This window comes from Siniperca chuatsi, linkage group LG12 (genome assembly GCF_020085105.1).
Source record: "Siniperca chuatsi isolate FFG_IHB_CAS linkage group LG12, ASM2008510v1, whole genome shotgun sequence".
NCBI lineage: Eukaryota > Metazoa > Chordata > Actinopteri > Centrarchiformes > Sinipercidae > Siniperca > Siniperca chuatsi.
The window spans coordinates 14,812,305-14,829,420 of record NC_058053.1 but is presented as its reverse complement, the minus strand read 5'-3'; the positions used below and the strand labels follow the sequence as shown (position 1 = coordinate 14,829,420).

General features: G+C 39.7%; 1 protein-coding gene and 1 long non-coding RNA gene across 3 annotated transcripts in view; one reads left to right on the top strand and one right to left on the bottom strand.

Moving 5' to 3' along the window:
• Positions 1–3,969: 3,969 nt before the first annotated feature.
• LOC122885536 lies at positions 3,970–12,696 on the bottom strand. The gene is made up of 3 exons (XR_006380131.1): positions 12,629–12,696; positions 4,253–4,493; positions 3,970–4,075 (listed from the first exon to the last, which is right to left on the bottom strand). It is a non-coding gene; the product is annotated as an uncharacterized LOC122885536 (long non-coding RNA).
• dlx2a (distal-less homeobox 2a) overlaps positions 9,916–17,116 on the top strand; it is a 14,080-nt gene continuing 6,879 nt past the window's right edge. The window contains exons 1-6 of one of the 2 annotated variants that reach the window (XM_044216762.1): positions 9,916–10,491; positions 10,885–11,069; positions 11,215–12,461; positions 12,897–13,071; positions 13,628–13,713; positions 14,630–14,709. In XM_044216762.1, the coding sequence (XP_044072697.1) occupies positions 10,173–10,491; positions 10,885–11,069; positions 11,215–11,541 (831 nt within the window). In that variant the 5' untranslated portion in view covers positions 9,916–10,172 and the 3' untranslated portion in view covers positions 11,542–12,461; positions 12,897–13,071; positions 13,628–13,713; positions 14,630–14,709. The remainder of the gene's footprint in view (positions 10,492–10,884; positions 11,070–11,214; positions 12,462–12,896; positions 13,072–13,627; positions 13,714–14,629; positions 14,710–17,116) is intronic. The other variant, XM_044216761.1, reaches the window with a different exon arrangement.

Sequence of the window (17,116 nt, the reverse complement as noted above, 5' to 3'; positions counted from 1 at the left end):
TTGCTGATCAGTTTTGGACCTAAAAATGGTCTCAGAGATAACTGAGAAACATTAAAATAGCATTTGACAAAATGAATATCACAAAATCAAATCGTATCTAAATTCATGGGCCAGTTTCCTCCTTTTCCTTCTAAACGCCTTATTTAAAGAGTCAAAAACACAAATGCCATTAGAATCAAACTATGATATGTGAAATCTGTATTTTAACCTTCAGTAGCTTATATTGTTGTATACATACATATATACATAAGAAAGGGCTATAATCTGTTATACATCTAGTATCTATCGGTTTAAATATAGAAGAAGACAAATGAAAGAGCCAAGGACATACTAATTAAAGTTGTTTTGCTATTTCTGTTGGGTGGAAGTAGTTAAACAGCAAGTGTTACAGTCAGCTGGACAAATAAACCCAAATTCAGCCAGACCAGGACACGAGCTGCTGTAGGTCACTAAAAGACTGTATTATCTTTGGAAGGGTTGGAATTTCAGCCGCTATCAGGATTTATTGGAAAAACCCTGATTTGCTGTGTGACTTTAAAAATAACTATTTAAACATGGAGAATATTAATAAAATATTAATGTACACTCTCATCAATAACACCTGCTAAGGACCATGTTCATAAATAAGTCATCACAATACAGAAAAGATGTTGTTCAGTGTTCATGAAACGTGCGAGAGAGCTTCAGTCACCTCCTGACATCCCCACACTCATGTCAAAAGCTCATCTTTGTAGTTTTGGTGATGTTGTGAATTAAGGAAGCTTTAAGAAATTCTGTCACAAACAGCTACACAAACTCTCCTTAAGGATCATTTTCATAGTTCCTGAAAAGCTGGCATTGAAGAGGTTTGAGGTTTCCACCCACCAGCAGCAGTGATATGAGCCGGCAGCTTTGTTATCAACTAAACCTGCGAGAAACACAAAACAGCTTCATTGTATCGCCTCCTCACTTTTCTCAATGTATCTGCTTGTGTTTGATGGTGGCGTGAAGTTTGAACCAGTCTGGACCACAATTACTCAACACAATGTGGACATTGTTGAGGTTAGAAAGCCCTCTACACGCACACGCACGTGTGTGTGTGTGTGTGTGTGTGTGTGTGTGTGTGTGTGTGTGTGTGTGTGTGTGTTCCATATGTGTGTGTGTTGACAGGATGTTGCTGAGGGGGTGCATTATAGGTTCTTAACCACATTCCTAATTGCGGCAAATGACTCGGGAGGTTATGTGTAAGATATGTGAATGGCATCTCTGTTGCTGTGGGTTTGGCTAACAGATGCATCACAAGCATCTTCACTGATGTAACCAGTTTCTCCAGTGAAACACGATGTAAGATCTCCTACACCCACTGCCAGAAAACCTGACTAGTTGTTGAGGGTTAGTAGACTCTGGTAAACAGTCCAGTGACCTCTTCAGCTGGCTTCTCATTAATGAAAAATAATTCTTTAAAAAACTTCAGACTTTCATCGATAAAGACATGTCCCCTCATTTATACAACCACGCTCCCCTATCCTAGTCAGAGATAACAGTCTTGAGTTTAAGCGCAGTTGTTCACAACCTTTTCTGGCTGTAATTCTGCTGTAAGTGCTGTGTATTGATGTTGTATGATATTTATGAATTCCTACACATGTTGCTCTCTGTCCTAAATCCTCATCACATTTCAATTTGAAGTACTTTACATTATCCTCAATCTAGTCCTAATGTTTAATCCTTAGTGTCGTAGCTCAAAGCACTCTGTATCTGATAAACATGACGTGAAGTACAATCAAGTCCCCTGTTGGTATAGCTACTGTACGTTCAGGGTCAGGCATGTGTAATGCTCCACATTAACCCAGGAGAATTAACAATTGTACAATAATAATAAAAAATGTTATGACCTGTTGAAATGACATCCCTCAATCTAATTAAATATTAATTTGACACTGATTAACACAGATTGCGTCATTATTCTTGATAGTTCACGGAAATCAAAACAAATTAAAAGCATGATATGACCTGATATCATGCATGCTCTGGCACATATGGCCTAAGCTAATTTGCAGTGCATTTCAATTTATTTTTATAGGAACAGATACAGTATAGAGAAAAAACAAATGTAAGTACATCAGTGCATGTTTGTCGCTATTGGCACTATGATCTTCTATTGAGAGACTTTTGTCATTTTAGAGTGATACTGATGACAGAAAGCATGTTTCCTCAAATTATCATATCATTTATGTGATTAGGTTTGATAAATCTAAAGAATCTGTTGCCTCAACTGCTTGCTCAGTATGGCCTGTGTGTGTCCCTGTGAGTGAAAAGGTGTGTAACTGCCTTCACCTGGTTTCACCCAATCACACAAACAGCACTTTCATGTCCACTTTTGCCCCAGGTGGTTGTGTAACACGAGCTGCGAGAGGAGGTGAAGCTGTCTGGCCTCGTATTGTCTCAGATCAGTGGGAATAGAGAAATCGGAGAGATGGTGCAGGTCGAACAGGTGGACCCCTGCAGGTGATGAGGCCTTTCTTCACAGATTAGCTGCAACTAAATGAACACTGACTTGAGAAAGGTCTCTGTGGCCCCCTGGTCAAATCACTGGTGAAGATATTAAGTTTCACTTGTGGGTAAAGATTCAGAGCCCTATTCTAATGCTACCCACATACATATTCCACAGGTTTGATTATTGGCAGAAGTTAGCAAGTTAAAGGTAAATATTGCTCACGCTATCTACCTCTTCTTCAAATCAACAAAACTGGCTTCCTCATGTTCAGTATGATTTTAACTTTAAAGTATGGGGGACATGTTTTTAGTAAAACGTTTTAACATGCCATAATGTTCTAGTTATGGGCATGCTTTACTAAATCACCAAAGAACTAAGCTTTTAACAATAACAGCATAGTTATAGGTGCAAGTTATAATAACGTAATACTTGTACCATAAAGTCATTAGCTACAGACTGGACAAACTAAATTTCAGATCTTTTAATTTCATATGTGAACACGGGTTTTGTTCAGAATTTGTTGAGATGTACATTGTTAATTATTGTTGACAGTTGGATTTCATTGATCTGCCACCTTCATGCTAAAATTATTGGATTTTAGAAGCTCTAAAACTCAAAATCTGGTGAGACAGAAGGGCCAGCTCCTCAATTTTCACAGTAATGAAGTCAACATAACTGGGACTGTTATCAGAGAGGCGAGGGAGCATGCACAAAATGCACATTGGCATGGGCAATTTGGTGGTGTGCCAAGGCATAAAACCATAGTGATGACTACAATGCAATGCAAACTAATGGATGTTGTTGAGAACTTCTGTAATACTCAAATTTAGGCCCAATCATATTGATAATGACACTTATACAGCACACAGAGGTATGTACACTTGATCACATTTCATGCTGATTTAGCAATCCCGTGAGGATTTTACATCTTTGTCGCAATCTGGACCACTCACAGCATTTTGTTTAAAGAGTAGTACCAGTGTTAATGGTTGGATTTCACTGATTTGCCACCGTCATGCTGAAATTATTACGTATTAGAAGCTCTGAAACTCAAACCCTGGTGAGACAGAAGGGCCAGCTCCTTAAGTTTCACAGTAATGAAGTCAACATAGCAGAGACTGGTGGAGGAAACCAAACCCAAAAGTTATTGGAGAGGCAAGGAAACATGCCCAAAATGCACAGTTGGCGTAGGCATTTTTTTAGCTGGTGTGCCAAGACATGAAACCATACTAATGACCACAATGCAAAGTTAAAACAGATGGTTGTTGCCACTTTAAATAAAGGGCTGGTGACAGACTTAAGTCTATGCCCAACCCTATGGAAGATGACATTTATACAGCACACAGAGACATAAAATGGATTACATATCATGCTGATTTTTCTACATCTTAGGTTAGATTATTACTTATCTGTCTCAACACAAAAATCTGTGATGACATGATCACATCTAAAATATGAGGGCAAAAACATTACCAGTGAGAGAAATTAAAGTAAATATTGGACATCTGGACCTACAGCACGATAGTAAAACTGGAATTAATGTCTGTGGTTTAACTCACTCCATCCTTGAGAAAGATGAGCGTGTTAGTGTAATTCAGCGATCTGAAACGTGAGCAAAAGTATAAGTAAGCACAAATTAAGTCATCTTAGTGGAGACTGTATCCATAAATATAGAGGAGAGACCTCTCGCTGTTTTGTCATTGAGGTACATGGATGCTGAGTGACTGCAGAAGTTGTGTCTGCATCAGTGGCTGTGTGAAGCACGGCGTTAAATCATACTGTGTGAAAGCGGGAGCAGCTGATCCTGGTCCTGTTGTGACAGCGGCATGGTCCTTTGTAGGGAGACCATCCACAGTAAATCTGCTCCACTCCCCTCGCACAAAGGACTGCTTCCATTTATGGGTCCTGGGTGGGGGGTGTGCCGCTGAATCAACAATGAAGGGAGCGGGACCTCGCAGACCTCTCTGAATTCTTTCTCAGGCAGGCTGTGCAGATGACACAGGGAATTCCTTTGTTAACCCTGCAAAGTGCAAAACCATTTTTGCTTTAGTGCAAAGGAATTCCCTCTAGGATGTATTATCATTATGTCATGACAATCATGTTACACAGCAGGCAGGGAATTTACTTGAGTTGGGACTTTCTTATTTTGTGAAAACCACATCTCAGATTTTCATGAGGAACTAATAAGTATGTGGAGTTGTTTTTACATCAGGCACCAAGCAGTTTTTGAATTATTTCAGTGGATCAACGTTTTTTCATACGATATAAGAGGTTGTGGACATTTTTCAACCTGCTAAGGATCATGCAATCATTCAAATCTAAACAAAAGAATAAAACTTAGGTAAAGGCTTTTTTATGCAACATCAGCAATGGACATATTAGAAATTATGTTCTGCCTTTCCTTTTCTGAGTACATTAAAGATTGTAGTGAAAAATATACTTTATTAGTGGATTTCATAACATAATAGTACTCTTTAACACATGTTGTCCTGTTGTGGAGCATCAGACATTAACCTCACATCTGTTATGGGCTCAAAACTGAACACTTCCTTCCAATTGTTATTGTCTGCCTGTGCTTGTCATTAAAGCCTTTGTTGTTAAAAATAACTTCAAGTCAGGGGAAAAGCCACCATAACTAATTCTTAGGAAACACATGCTACCATGCTGAGGGTTTCCAACTTCAACTCCTCTCATGTCCGGAGCCATGCAGTACAGCCTTTCAGACGGAAAGGTCAAGAAACACTTGGTAGATCATTTCCATGATTGCAAAAAGCACATGAGGTGAATGTACACAGACACTGCAGGCGTTTTATTTGCTGACTCTGTGTCTTGGGCTAATGCTTAAAAACATTTTGGAAACAATGGATAAACCTCCCTACTGTTACTTTGGTTTGTTTGAAAGCATTTCATGGAGGTATTTAAACTTTTAAGCCAAAGCTGAAAAACTTGCAGTAATGTGATTTGACTAAAAGGGTGAGTTGCCAAGGTGATGAATGCTCCAATAGACCCAGCAGGAGATCAGCGAAGAGAATCCACCAACAGCCAAATCACTCTACTGAGCTAGAAACCAGCCGCATTAAACACACCAGGGCCATTACTGCTCCTGTTGACCCTGAGTACAATACATAATGAAAAACACCTTACATCCATTTACCAAACCCAAGCTAAAAAAAGTATATTGACATATTATGATTATGTGTTATTTAGTATACTTTATAAGTATTAAAAATTAGTATACCATAAGTTGTGTTATATTGAAACCACTTAAGTTGTACTTAGTATATTAAAAACTGTACTTAAGATATATTTAAATATAATAACATTATATTTTTAAAATTTGCTTTTAAAATCTGTTGCTTTGACTAATCAAGTAAAGTGAACTCCTTCCCTGTGGCCACACATAGAGACTCCCACACATACAGAACAAGAGCGAACAACAGTTTCATAACGAAAACCAAAAGCTGAACACACTTTACAGTAAATCTTGTGGGACGTGAAGTGTTAGTGTCAAGTATAACCTCTGTCTCTGTTGTAGTGTGTGCACTGAGATCATTAAAACATCATCATCATTAGCATTGTTCTGCACATAATGGGTTATGCAGAACACACTATAATGAACATCTCTTCAGGTTTATTTAGGATTTCAGACTTTCCGCTGTGTCCTGAAATCAATAGCAGTTTGTATCTAAATAAATAGGCTAATATTCAGTGAAACATCCCCTCTAGGTGGGAAGCGTTTTCCTCCCCCTCCTGCTGCGCTCCTGTATTGCCAATTGTACTGTAATTTTTGTACTGGGCGGTGCCATTGCCATTGTAAACAGATAGAAGACACTATGTGGTCATGGAGTGCTATGTTGATTTCTGCTGCTCCTCTATTGAGCTCTGACTTCTGATAATATTTCTGAAACCTCAACTCATAGTGTGCAAATGGTGTGTCATTGAAAAGATCTCAGCTTTTGTTTGCCTTTTTGAGCTTCTGCAACACAAAAAACAAGATAACAGATGCTCAAGATCAATAACTCCTCATAATGTCAGGGTTGTTATCTTTCACAATGACTTCCTGCTCTGTGCACTTTGATTCCTCAAGACAAAATGTCAATATCAGCCAGTGTTGCCTTTTTATGTGCGCTCTTCACAACCTTTCTAATGGGAACAGAGAGGCTGAAATGATGTGTAGGCTGTAATCCAGTTGATTGAAACAGGCTACATCAGTGTTGATAAAGCAAGAATGGCTCCAATACAAGTGTGAGATGTTACATTTTTTTGCTTTTTTGCAAACTTTTGATTCAATACGTTGTGTGTTCTGTTCATAGCTGTATTTATTCTCAGTGGATCATCCCATAGAATCAGCAAGTATTGTCTTTGTCACGTTCTCAGGGCCTTTAAACTCAACTCTTCTTCACATGAGGTTGAAACATGTTCATTAAAAAAGTTCAGTATACAAGGGATTAAACATTGCACGGTACAAGCATGTTGAACTCTGAGAGACAATATACATTTATAGGTTGTCTTTAATACTGTGTGGAAACTTGTCAACTTTATCAAGCATTCAACAAATATTAAATAATGGATGGCCATTTTAATAAGCATTGGGCTAAATTATTGATAAAGCAAAAGACAAGGCGAAGTGCTTCTATTATGTACAGTGTAGTTTTGTCCTTTTTTACACCGGGAATAAACAAAGATGAGACAAAATGAACTAGAAGAAAGGAAGCTGAATACATATGTAGAGGTATCTGACTGGTGTGCTTCAGGTCTAGTCAGGAGAAGCTCCCGTACGAATGTGAATTTGGAATGCATAATAAAAGCCGCTTATATCTGTGTGCTGCCATTTGGCATCATTTTCATGTCATCGAACACTGGGAGGATCCACTATGCCAGCTGCTCTGCGGCAGAGGAGAAAACATCAAAATTATAATCAACCAATAGGGCATGACCGTCAAGAACTTGAGTAGCAATAACAACCATCTATTTCATGAAAGGCTGAAAGAAAAGGTACAATAATTACTATGTCGCCTGGTCGCAAACACACAGCGTCTGTGCTGTGACCCTTGATTAATATAATCCTGAATATAAGAAGATAATTGCTCACATGACTTCCATTGTTAACTATGAGAATAATTCATCAGAGATTAACAGTCTTTTTCAGCTTCTACGTGACTCTGACTGGAGAATTTTCGCTCATTCTGGCTCTGATGCCGGGCAGCTGAATACAGAGACTGTGCTCCACTAATGAGCAGTGACATGCAGCCCTACTGGCCCATGGTGGGAGAGGATTGCTTGCCTTTCAGAAGAACAATGGGCAGATAGAAGCCTCCCTGGACTGGATCTAGGGGTCCTGCTGCAGAGCAACCAGAGAAAACTCATCATGCCCTCGCTGACAAACGGGCAGAAAAAAGATGTGCAATGAAACGGATCAAAATGAATAATTACTCACTGAAATAGAACAGCAACTGCATAAGGCTTTTCCAGACATTAAAAGGGGCATTCCACCAATTTTATACATGAAGATTAGTTTACCCGTCAAAGGGAGGACTACTCTGTGGAAACAGTTGTATGTTTTCTGTGGCTCTGGAGGAGCAAATTACTAAAGTGACATCATCCAGGTATCTCGGCTTGGGCTTGGGGAAACCAAATTTATAACAAAAAGCCTGCATTACAAACTGGGGGCATTGGGTTTGAAAGATGTGGCCTTTTTCCAGGCAGGGAGGGTCAAAGACACTATCAAGTTGCATTGTGGGAATTGTAGGATGCAGCATTTCTGGAGCTTAATCCATCCTAGGGACTTAAAGTCAGGATATCTCAGCCTGTGCTGCTTTGATTTGAGTCATTCTCTTTTATATCCGTCTTTTGCAAGTCTCCCAACTTTAGGGAAGTGCAGCACTAAATCGCTTGAGCCCGCTGGACCCTTTAAGTAGGATTTCATCAACTGGTTTGCTGGAAATAAGTGACGTCACACTGGATTGAATGTCAAGTTTTGTGTTTAGTTTAGTTACATGATTAGTTTGTATATGTGATTCTGCCATTTCCATCCCTTGACCAACACATATACCATCAACTTAGCATTTAAGATGCAAGAAATGCAACTATTTAAAAAGGGGTGTAAACTTGCCAACAGACAAGGCAGGTCCATCAGAGTATGTATAAGGGGCGGAACCCTTATCAACAAAACCTGAACAGTATAATGTACTCTAGGGAAACAGCCATGCAACAAATAGCCTATAACTTTGTGGAAGGTATAATGTAAGATTTATGTTGACACTTTGTCTTTGTGGCTTTAGTGTGTTATTTTGTAATGGGTGTTACTTTAAATATTTGGGACAATATACCAACAAATTCAAAACCTCAAAATTACCAGAGTTTAACATGTCTCTATAGACAGATAAGCTTCATAAAGATAGTATTAGACTATTGTTTTGGCTTACATTAGATTGTTAAATTGTTATTTTGCCGAGCCCTGTGTATCCATGGCATTGTCTGGAGTTCTTAGTGATGCTGCAGAAAAAGCAAAAAGCAACTTGACACTTCGTAGGTTGGTCTGATCAATACACGTTGTGACATTACGCAAAACTATGGTGTGAGCCCAGGTGTGTTAATAGAAGGAACTATGCTGCCATCTTGTGGCGATGAACACAGGCGCCTCAACAACTCTCATCACATGAACTTCTCAAGATGAACTGATCACGATGTGGAACAACCAAGACTTTGGACTCGATGTTAAGTTGCAGCTGTGAACCATAGTTCTGTGAACCTCTGCACACAATGGTGAAGGAAGTTTGTTTATAAGGCGGTTCAATCTTTCTGTTTTGCACCCAATGCAGACAAAAGGAAATGCAAAAGTGAAAGGGGCTGTAAGTAAGATTTCCAACACCTGGGGGCGCTGTAGCTATCTCCTGCAGTCACCCAACACCACCTTACGCATCATTCATAAGGTTTGATTTTGACCCCTGTGTCCCTCACCGTCTCTTAGTGTCACTTAGTATTTTTCCACCAAAATATTATCAAGAAATAGCCTACATCAAAAAGGCCAGTGGTTCCTCCACAACTAGCACATGTGATGTGATGAACAACGGATATAAATCTGCCATACTGACAAGCGTAAAATTCAAATGAAGAAGGCTAACCGCAATGCCACTGAAAACTAATTTGCGGAAACAATGTAACGGTGCCCTTTTCTGATGTGTAGTACATATTATCCATAAGTTGAAGTCACATTGTATCTTCTAGATATATGGCCGAATGCGCACAGAGATAAATGTGCCTGTGTTGTAATGTGAAGACCAGACCTGCTGGGCCTGCAGGTCTGGTCACGGTACCTTTCTCTGATTCTCTTGAGATGCTTTGATGGAAAACTCTCTGCAGACAACCGGGACAGACAGACCTGAACAAATAATGGAGGGTGGACGCGGTGGGGAGTAGTCAGTCGTGCAGCCCTTACTCATTGGTTGCCTCAGACACAGTAGCTCTCCCTCTCACTCACTCATAAATGCGCTGCCACCACCGACCGTAGCAGATAATCACAGGCCACTGTGAGAGGGACACACCTTCCGCTGATTTTGCCACAGTTTACACGGGGATGCGTTTCGATTCACGAAAAGGTGTCATCAGTCCAAGATTTGAGTCGTGTTTTCAGCTTGCATTTTCGCAATTTTGCGATTTTAGCGCCTAGGTTACGAGATTGCTCCGCTCCAACTCGAAGATGACTGGGGTTTTTGAGAACTTAAATACTGATATGCATTCGAACCAGATTACCTCAAGCAGTTACCACAGCTTACACAAATCGCAGGAGTCTCCGACTCTGCCGGTGTCCACGGCGACTGACAGCAGCTATTACAACAGCCAACAGCCTGGCCATTGTGCGGGGTCTCCATTTGGCCAACTCGGCTCTTACCAATACCACGGCAGCGCCACGAGCACTGTGCCATACAACGCAAAGTCATACGACCTTGGTTACAACTCATCTTATGGTGCATACAGCTCCTACGGCTCCAACTCCTCTCCTACTCCAGCCGATACAGGTAAGGAAGCACTTTTATTGTGTTTTAAATAGCCTACATTTAAATTAATTTCCTGCTTTTGTTTGAGACTTGAAACTTCAAAACATCATGCATAACACATAGTTGACCAGATAATTATTATGTGGTCAGAAATGTTTAGACACATAGGCTAACTGTTTTGCACACATTGATAGTGAATGTTAAATTAATATATTGTTGAATGCAAATAAACGTTGACATTTTTTCCTCGGCATTATAATATAAACATCTGATAAAATCAAATCGATTATTAGGTGTGCACATATTTGCCAAACACAAACTGACGCCAGTGCACAATGCGTAATAGTTCTATGCAACTAAACAATTGCAATACCCTTCATGCATAACGTCAATTACATTTGAATGTTCCTTCAGAGAAAGAAGAGAGCGAGCCAGAAATCCGGATGGTTAATGGAAAACCAAAGAAAGTCAGGAAACCTCGAACCATTTATTCTAGCTTCCAACTGGCTGCACTTCAGCGGAGGTTTCAAAAGACGCAGTATTTGGCTCTACCAGAACGGGCCGAGCTGGCAGCCTCGCTGGGCCTTACGCAAACACAGGTGGGTGCATCAAAGACATGGGTTCATACTCTGTCAGATATCCACTTTATGTCTAATATGAAAAGAAATTAAAACTGTCAAACTGGGATTTGAGCCGGAAAATATTGGTTAATCAATTTTATGCTTGTATCCGTTTCTTTCTCAGGTCAAAATCTGGTTCCAAAACCGCCGCTCCAAGTTCAAGAAGTTGTGGAAAAGTGGAGAAATCCCCCCAGATCAACATGTTGCTTCCAGTGAATCTCCCCCCTGCACGTCTCCGCCAACTACTGCCTGGGACTTTCCACAGACTCAAAGAATGAACAGTGTCAACTCCAGTTTACCTCAGAGCAGCAGCCCTCCCAACACGACTGCGCCTTCATCGTTTTTGGCAAACTACTCCTGGTACTCAACCACGAACTCTACGACGCATCTGCAGCCTCCTCTGGTCCAGCACCACCACAACTCCGCCATAAGCGCTGGGACGATATTCTGAACAACAACAAACATCGGGTTTAAATCGGACAATACTGGTGAAAAAAAAAGAAAATGCCAATACCTTAATTTTACAGACCTCGTGTGTGCGCCATGCGAACTTTACACGCAAGCATCTAGGAGAAGTTAATGGAGCCAGACCGGTTCATGGACCTTGCCAGTTTGCGCGTTGGCAAATGGTAGACACAGATTTCTACAGTTATTTTTGTATTTATTTATTTTGTTTATGTCGAGGGATGAATGAACCACTATTACCCAAAGCAATCACAGCCTGGGCGCAAGCCTACTTTTACGTGGACGTCACTTTTTTTGCCACTCCTGCAAATAAACATTCATCGCAGGACAACCTGTCACAAATGTAGCACAAGTTAACTGTATCGTGCCTTTTTCAATATGACCTCATTTTGTTGTGCGATAAAACAGCTTACCTTTATCCATTCCTCATGTCATTAGTTGATTTGAATATACCCAACTGGGGGTATGTCTGAATCCACGTTTGTAAATATTTTACCACAGCTTTTTGATAGCCCATGTCGCTTTGACTCTTTTTTTTTTTAGGCTACTGGTGCAAATCCATTAACCACCGTAAGCTACTGATTGTCCTACCCTCTGATTTACTTGTATCACATTTAATTGTATTTTGGTCTTATTTATTTTAGCAGTGTCCCATATATGGCCAGACGTTATTTAAATAAAAATGTTTTCTGTGCATATGTATTTCTCTTTTTCTTTCCTAAAAGGCATTTATAGATGACTGGGGAGAATTTGTGTTGTCTTATTCGTTTTTTATGGGTCTAATAACAAATATATGCCTGCATGTATTTTAGCCTATTTTATTTTACAGCAATGCAGATATGATTTAGATGTAATTTTTGCCTTGACGGTCATTTTATGATTTTTAAATCATAAAATTAATGCTAGGTGAGTGCTGCATGATTTTACCACCTCAAGTAGCCTAGCTTTATTTCAGAAAATGAAAAGACGTCAAATAGCTTAATATTAGAAATTGATCCTGTTAAGGTTAAGTCCCTGATCGATTTAATGGGTCCAGGCAGGGTGTTTCAGTGATTTATGTAATCTATATTTACCTGTATTTTGGCTGTGATAGGCTGAAACTAGTTGAAAAGGCTCGAATAAACGCACACAAGTAGCTAACAAAATTAATAGCCTAGCTTATTAAGATAACAGCTAGTTGTGTTGCTTGGCAACCATGTTAGTAGCTCCAAAGAGTACTAACTGTAAGTGAGCAGGACGGTTGGACTTTAAACTAGGCGGACGTTTACTTTCAAGGCTAGCCAACGTTACACTTATTAAAAGCTATTTCTTAAGTAATAACATGTTGTTTGTAATTACAAGTGCTTGTTAGGTGCTATCACAAGCGTGGACAAGCGGAAGATAATTCCTCAGCCGAGCCGAGACTCATTCAGACAGGCAGACAGGCAGGCAGGAGGAAGAGGCCCGGGGCGCAGGCTCAGCGGAGGGGGGAGGCAACACAACAACACGCCTTGGCATGCGAGAGGGGAAGATGAGGGTGGGTATGAATGAGCACAAACTCCTCAGACTCTGTGGAGTCAGAGTCGTTTCCAGACTTTTTATGAACTCAGCCTAACAAGAGAAAAAGAGAGGAACTAGGTCCAAGAAAGCCTGGAGCTACAACATCATGGAAACATTTCTCACGTCTCACAAGTAAAGTCTCTGATCTCTGAAGACGAGCAGATTGACCTACATTATGCGTGGGGCTCATGTAGGGCCTGTAGGCAACATGGAAAACAGAGGCACACGTCCAAAAACTAAATTTATTGCAGCCAGGAAAACCTATTTTATATTAATTTAGCTTATATTTTTTAGAGTTATTTTGACTCCAATAGATAGATAGATAGATAGATAGATAGATAGATAGATAGATAGATAGATAGATAGATAGATAGATAGATAGATAGATAGATAGATATAGTGGGGGGCTTATTATTAATAGCACACAGTCCCATCACTTAGTTCTCATTCATGATCATCACTGTCTATCCCACACGCTTCCCTTCAAACGACCACGGGCCATAAAGTGTTATCGTTTCCTTGTACATAATTAGGACTGTAGCTTGTCAGCGGTTGCTATATCTCCATGATGGAGCCTCCTCCCTGGAGCTGACAGGCTCGGATCCCAGGCATGCAGCAGGTCTGTGCTGTGCACACAACACAACATTACGTCTGCATGTATACAGGCCCATGTGTGGACCTTTGTAGATTTAATTTACCTGCACTGTTAAAGAGCAGAGAGTAGCTTATAAATGCAGCTGTTTTTCTCCTATGTATGGCCTTAGTTATACACCAGTTGTTAAGTAACCAGCACAGATTTATGAACAGTACTTCAGTAAACTATTTTAGAATATTTATCGATTTCTTCCTAAAAGAAAAAAAAAATAAACAAGGATTTCTGGAGGTTTTCTGTTGCTCCATGTGACTTCATTCATGGATTAGAGCTGCTGTGGTTTATACTTTTGCATTTCTCTACGCAACTTGTAAATGCCATACCCCCTATCCTAATTTATACCCTGAGCTGTAATTTCATCCACATTTGCTCTGGTTTGAGCATTCTGGCTTTCAAATCTGAAAGCCTGCAATTACTATATAATTCTTCGCAATTTTAGATGTCCTAATATGGGGTGTTATTTTCTACACAAGACAATTTCCCGCTATTTCAAGCATCAACATTGTCAAAGTTGTATGTACATAATAAATGGGAATATCAATGCATAGTTTTTAGCCTAACATCTTGACTCAACGATAATTATATCCGTGTGGAGCCTACGCAGAATTAGCCTGAATTGCATGGTAACTGCTGCTTTAAATTTTAAAAAAATTACTCATAATTTCCCCCAAAGATTACCAAGATCTCGAGTGCACAATGTCATCAGCGTAATGAGGAGTAAACATTTATGCTAATAATCTACATTTTTTCCCCCATCAGCTATAAAGAGGGGAAATAAAGCAGACATTTTCAGTCATATTCTGAACTCTGCTGCTATAGCTTAGACCAACACATGGGACACATTTTGTGGGATTTAAGCGCTCATCCTGTGTCTGTGCTGCAGGATGCCGCTGCTCATCTGCCTCCATGCTGATTTCTGAAAATCCCGAGAGGGAGCTTGCCTCTTCCATTTCAAGCTGAAAGGTGTGTATTAAATGTTTATTTCTTAAATATTCATTGAAAGTAGCGTGACTGAAAGCATGTGAGATCATCAAAAACAGGAAACAGGCTTGATTCTCGTTACAGGCATAATTTATCCCTTTGATTCATGCTTACATTTTTATTCTTAGTCAAATCGGTGAATGTTGCTGATTCCTTGATGGTATAAAATTATTTCAAAGACTAGTTCCTTAAGAGTAAAATCTTAGGCCTATTTTATCCTGTAACCTCGGTAAAAAATAAAAAAAAGTTTTCAGTGTATTTAATGTGCAACCAAGGAGCTGCTTTGCTTTTTGTGGAAACGTCCTATAGCTTAGAAAGCTGTTCACACCGAGAGGGAATGTAAGGAAGGGGAGACACACAAGTTGTTCTTTGATTTAGTCGCTGCTCTCATTACTCTTACATTGTGCTTTGCTAATTCTGAAGCCTCTTCGCACTGACAACTCCGTGATGTACACCTGCAAGCAATTTGCCAGCCTTATACAAGTCTAAGGGAACAGTGACGAAATGGCAGCTCACCTATTTCGCTATTTTTTTTTTCTAATGCAGCAGCAAATTTCTTTCAGAGCACTATCTCTCTTTTGTCAACACAGAAAGATCCTCCGTGTGAAAAAAAATGCTCATAATTACCTCAGAGATAGGAAACTGCATTAGAATAAATAAGGGCGAAATTACTGTAATTATGCTGGGTTTGATGGGCTCAGCTCGTATAATCAAGGGGAGAATACAGCGAAATAACACTGACCCTCTTGGATGTGCAGCTGCGCCTTTCTAGTGCTAGGTAGGCAGATTTATGTTCTCTGCAGCAGCAGCAGCACAATTCATATTCTTTCTTAATGGTATCGAAATATAGGCCTATTCTACTTCACAAAGGACTGTATATGTTCCGAGTTTTGTATTAAAATAACAATGGAGTCAGGGTTGAAGCAGAGGATGTTACACAAGGAGCAGACAATATAGATAAACTAGGCCAAAGCTTATTTCTTTTTAGTCCCTCTGAAGCTGATTAGTTTAAAGTGTGACGCTGTTGTTGTATAAGAACAAAACTGCCTCAGCATTCATGATAATAATAATAATAAACCATTATGATGGTCTGATTTGCCCTTTTAACAGTGAATATATATGAAACATAACATGAAATAATTTAATTCAGTGCTCGGTTATGATGTGATGTCTGGACTCATGTTGGTCTCTTAAAGGGACGCTGTACCGACCGCGGAAGTTGCATTAAATTTGTCATTATAATTGCAAAATATTTATATATTCATGGAGATATTGGAGCTGGAGGAGAGCGAGTAGCTACAAGTCGCGCATCTACAATTCATTTCTTTCTTTCTTTGTTTCTTCTCAGGCACATACAAACACTAACATTTCAGATTCTGATACATTGTATTGGTTTAGTGAATATTTTGCCTCAATATTTGTTCTATTATTATTTTTGCCAGGAATAACGTATAAGTCCAGTGCTAATGGCGTTTAAATGGACAGGTAATTCCACCTGTGTCATGGGCTATTAGTTTCTTTAAGGCATTTTCTAAAAATCATTGTCTGTATCTTGGGCATAAAACACATTTTAAACATTTATATAAACTAGTAGCATTTTAATACATCTTACGATCCAAAACACTAAAAGGCTTACTGCAAGATTGCGTAACGAGAGTAAATGAATAAAGTGTAAACCCATAACAAGAAGGCCTTTAAACTTTTCACTTTCACTGATCTCCATCTGATCCGCCCTGTGTCCCGCTTGCTCATCCAGTCCTTTTTTGCAGCACCTGCCTCATGCGCAATTATTCACTTAACACACACAATTGATCTCTCCCATTCATTGCGGAGAATGGGGATTGTCGCAAGACAAATGGAAAGAAGATTATCTTCAAGAAAAGCTGAAAAGACATAAGCGATGTTGTTGAATGAATCCAGGTCTCCCGCAACGCGACGGTCAAGGCACACTAATATAAACGATGCAGCTCATATCGGCCAAAGGATTCCCAGTGGTTTCTGACATTTTTCTTTTATTTTTTTGTATTTTCCATTTAAAATGTAAAATGCAGCTTAACCACATGTAAATATATTTTCGTGTAGATGCATAGAGAGTCTTGTTTTACCGGCATTTTTAAATGCAACGTCAGATTTATAATTCTTAGGTCACTCCAGAGGTTTGACAACATCTGCAACCAGTGAGCAGCAGCAGCACGAACCCATGTAGGCTAAACACCAAACACGACCATAAATCTAAACGACGAGCCTTTTGCAGCTCACACAAACTCGCACTCACATGGTGTCTGCTACAATAACCAACATGATACTGCTTTGTGTCAGCTCACATTAAACCTGCACCATGCTGAAGCCTTTCTTTTCACATGAGAGGACGGTGGAGGGGGGTGGAATC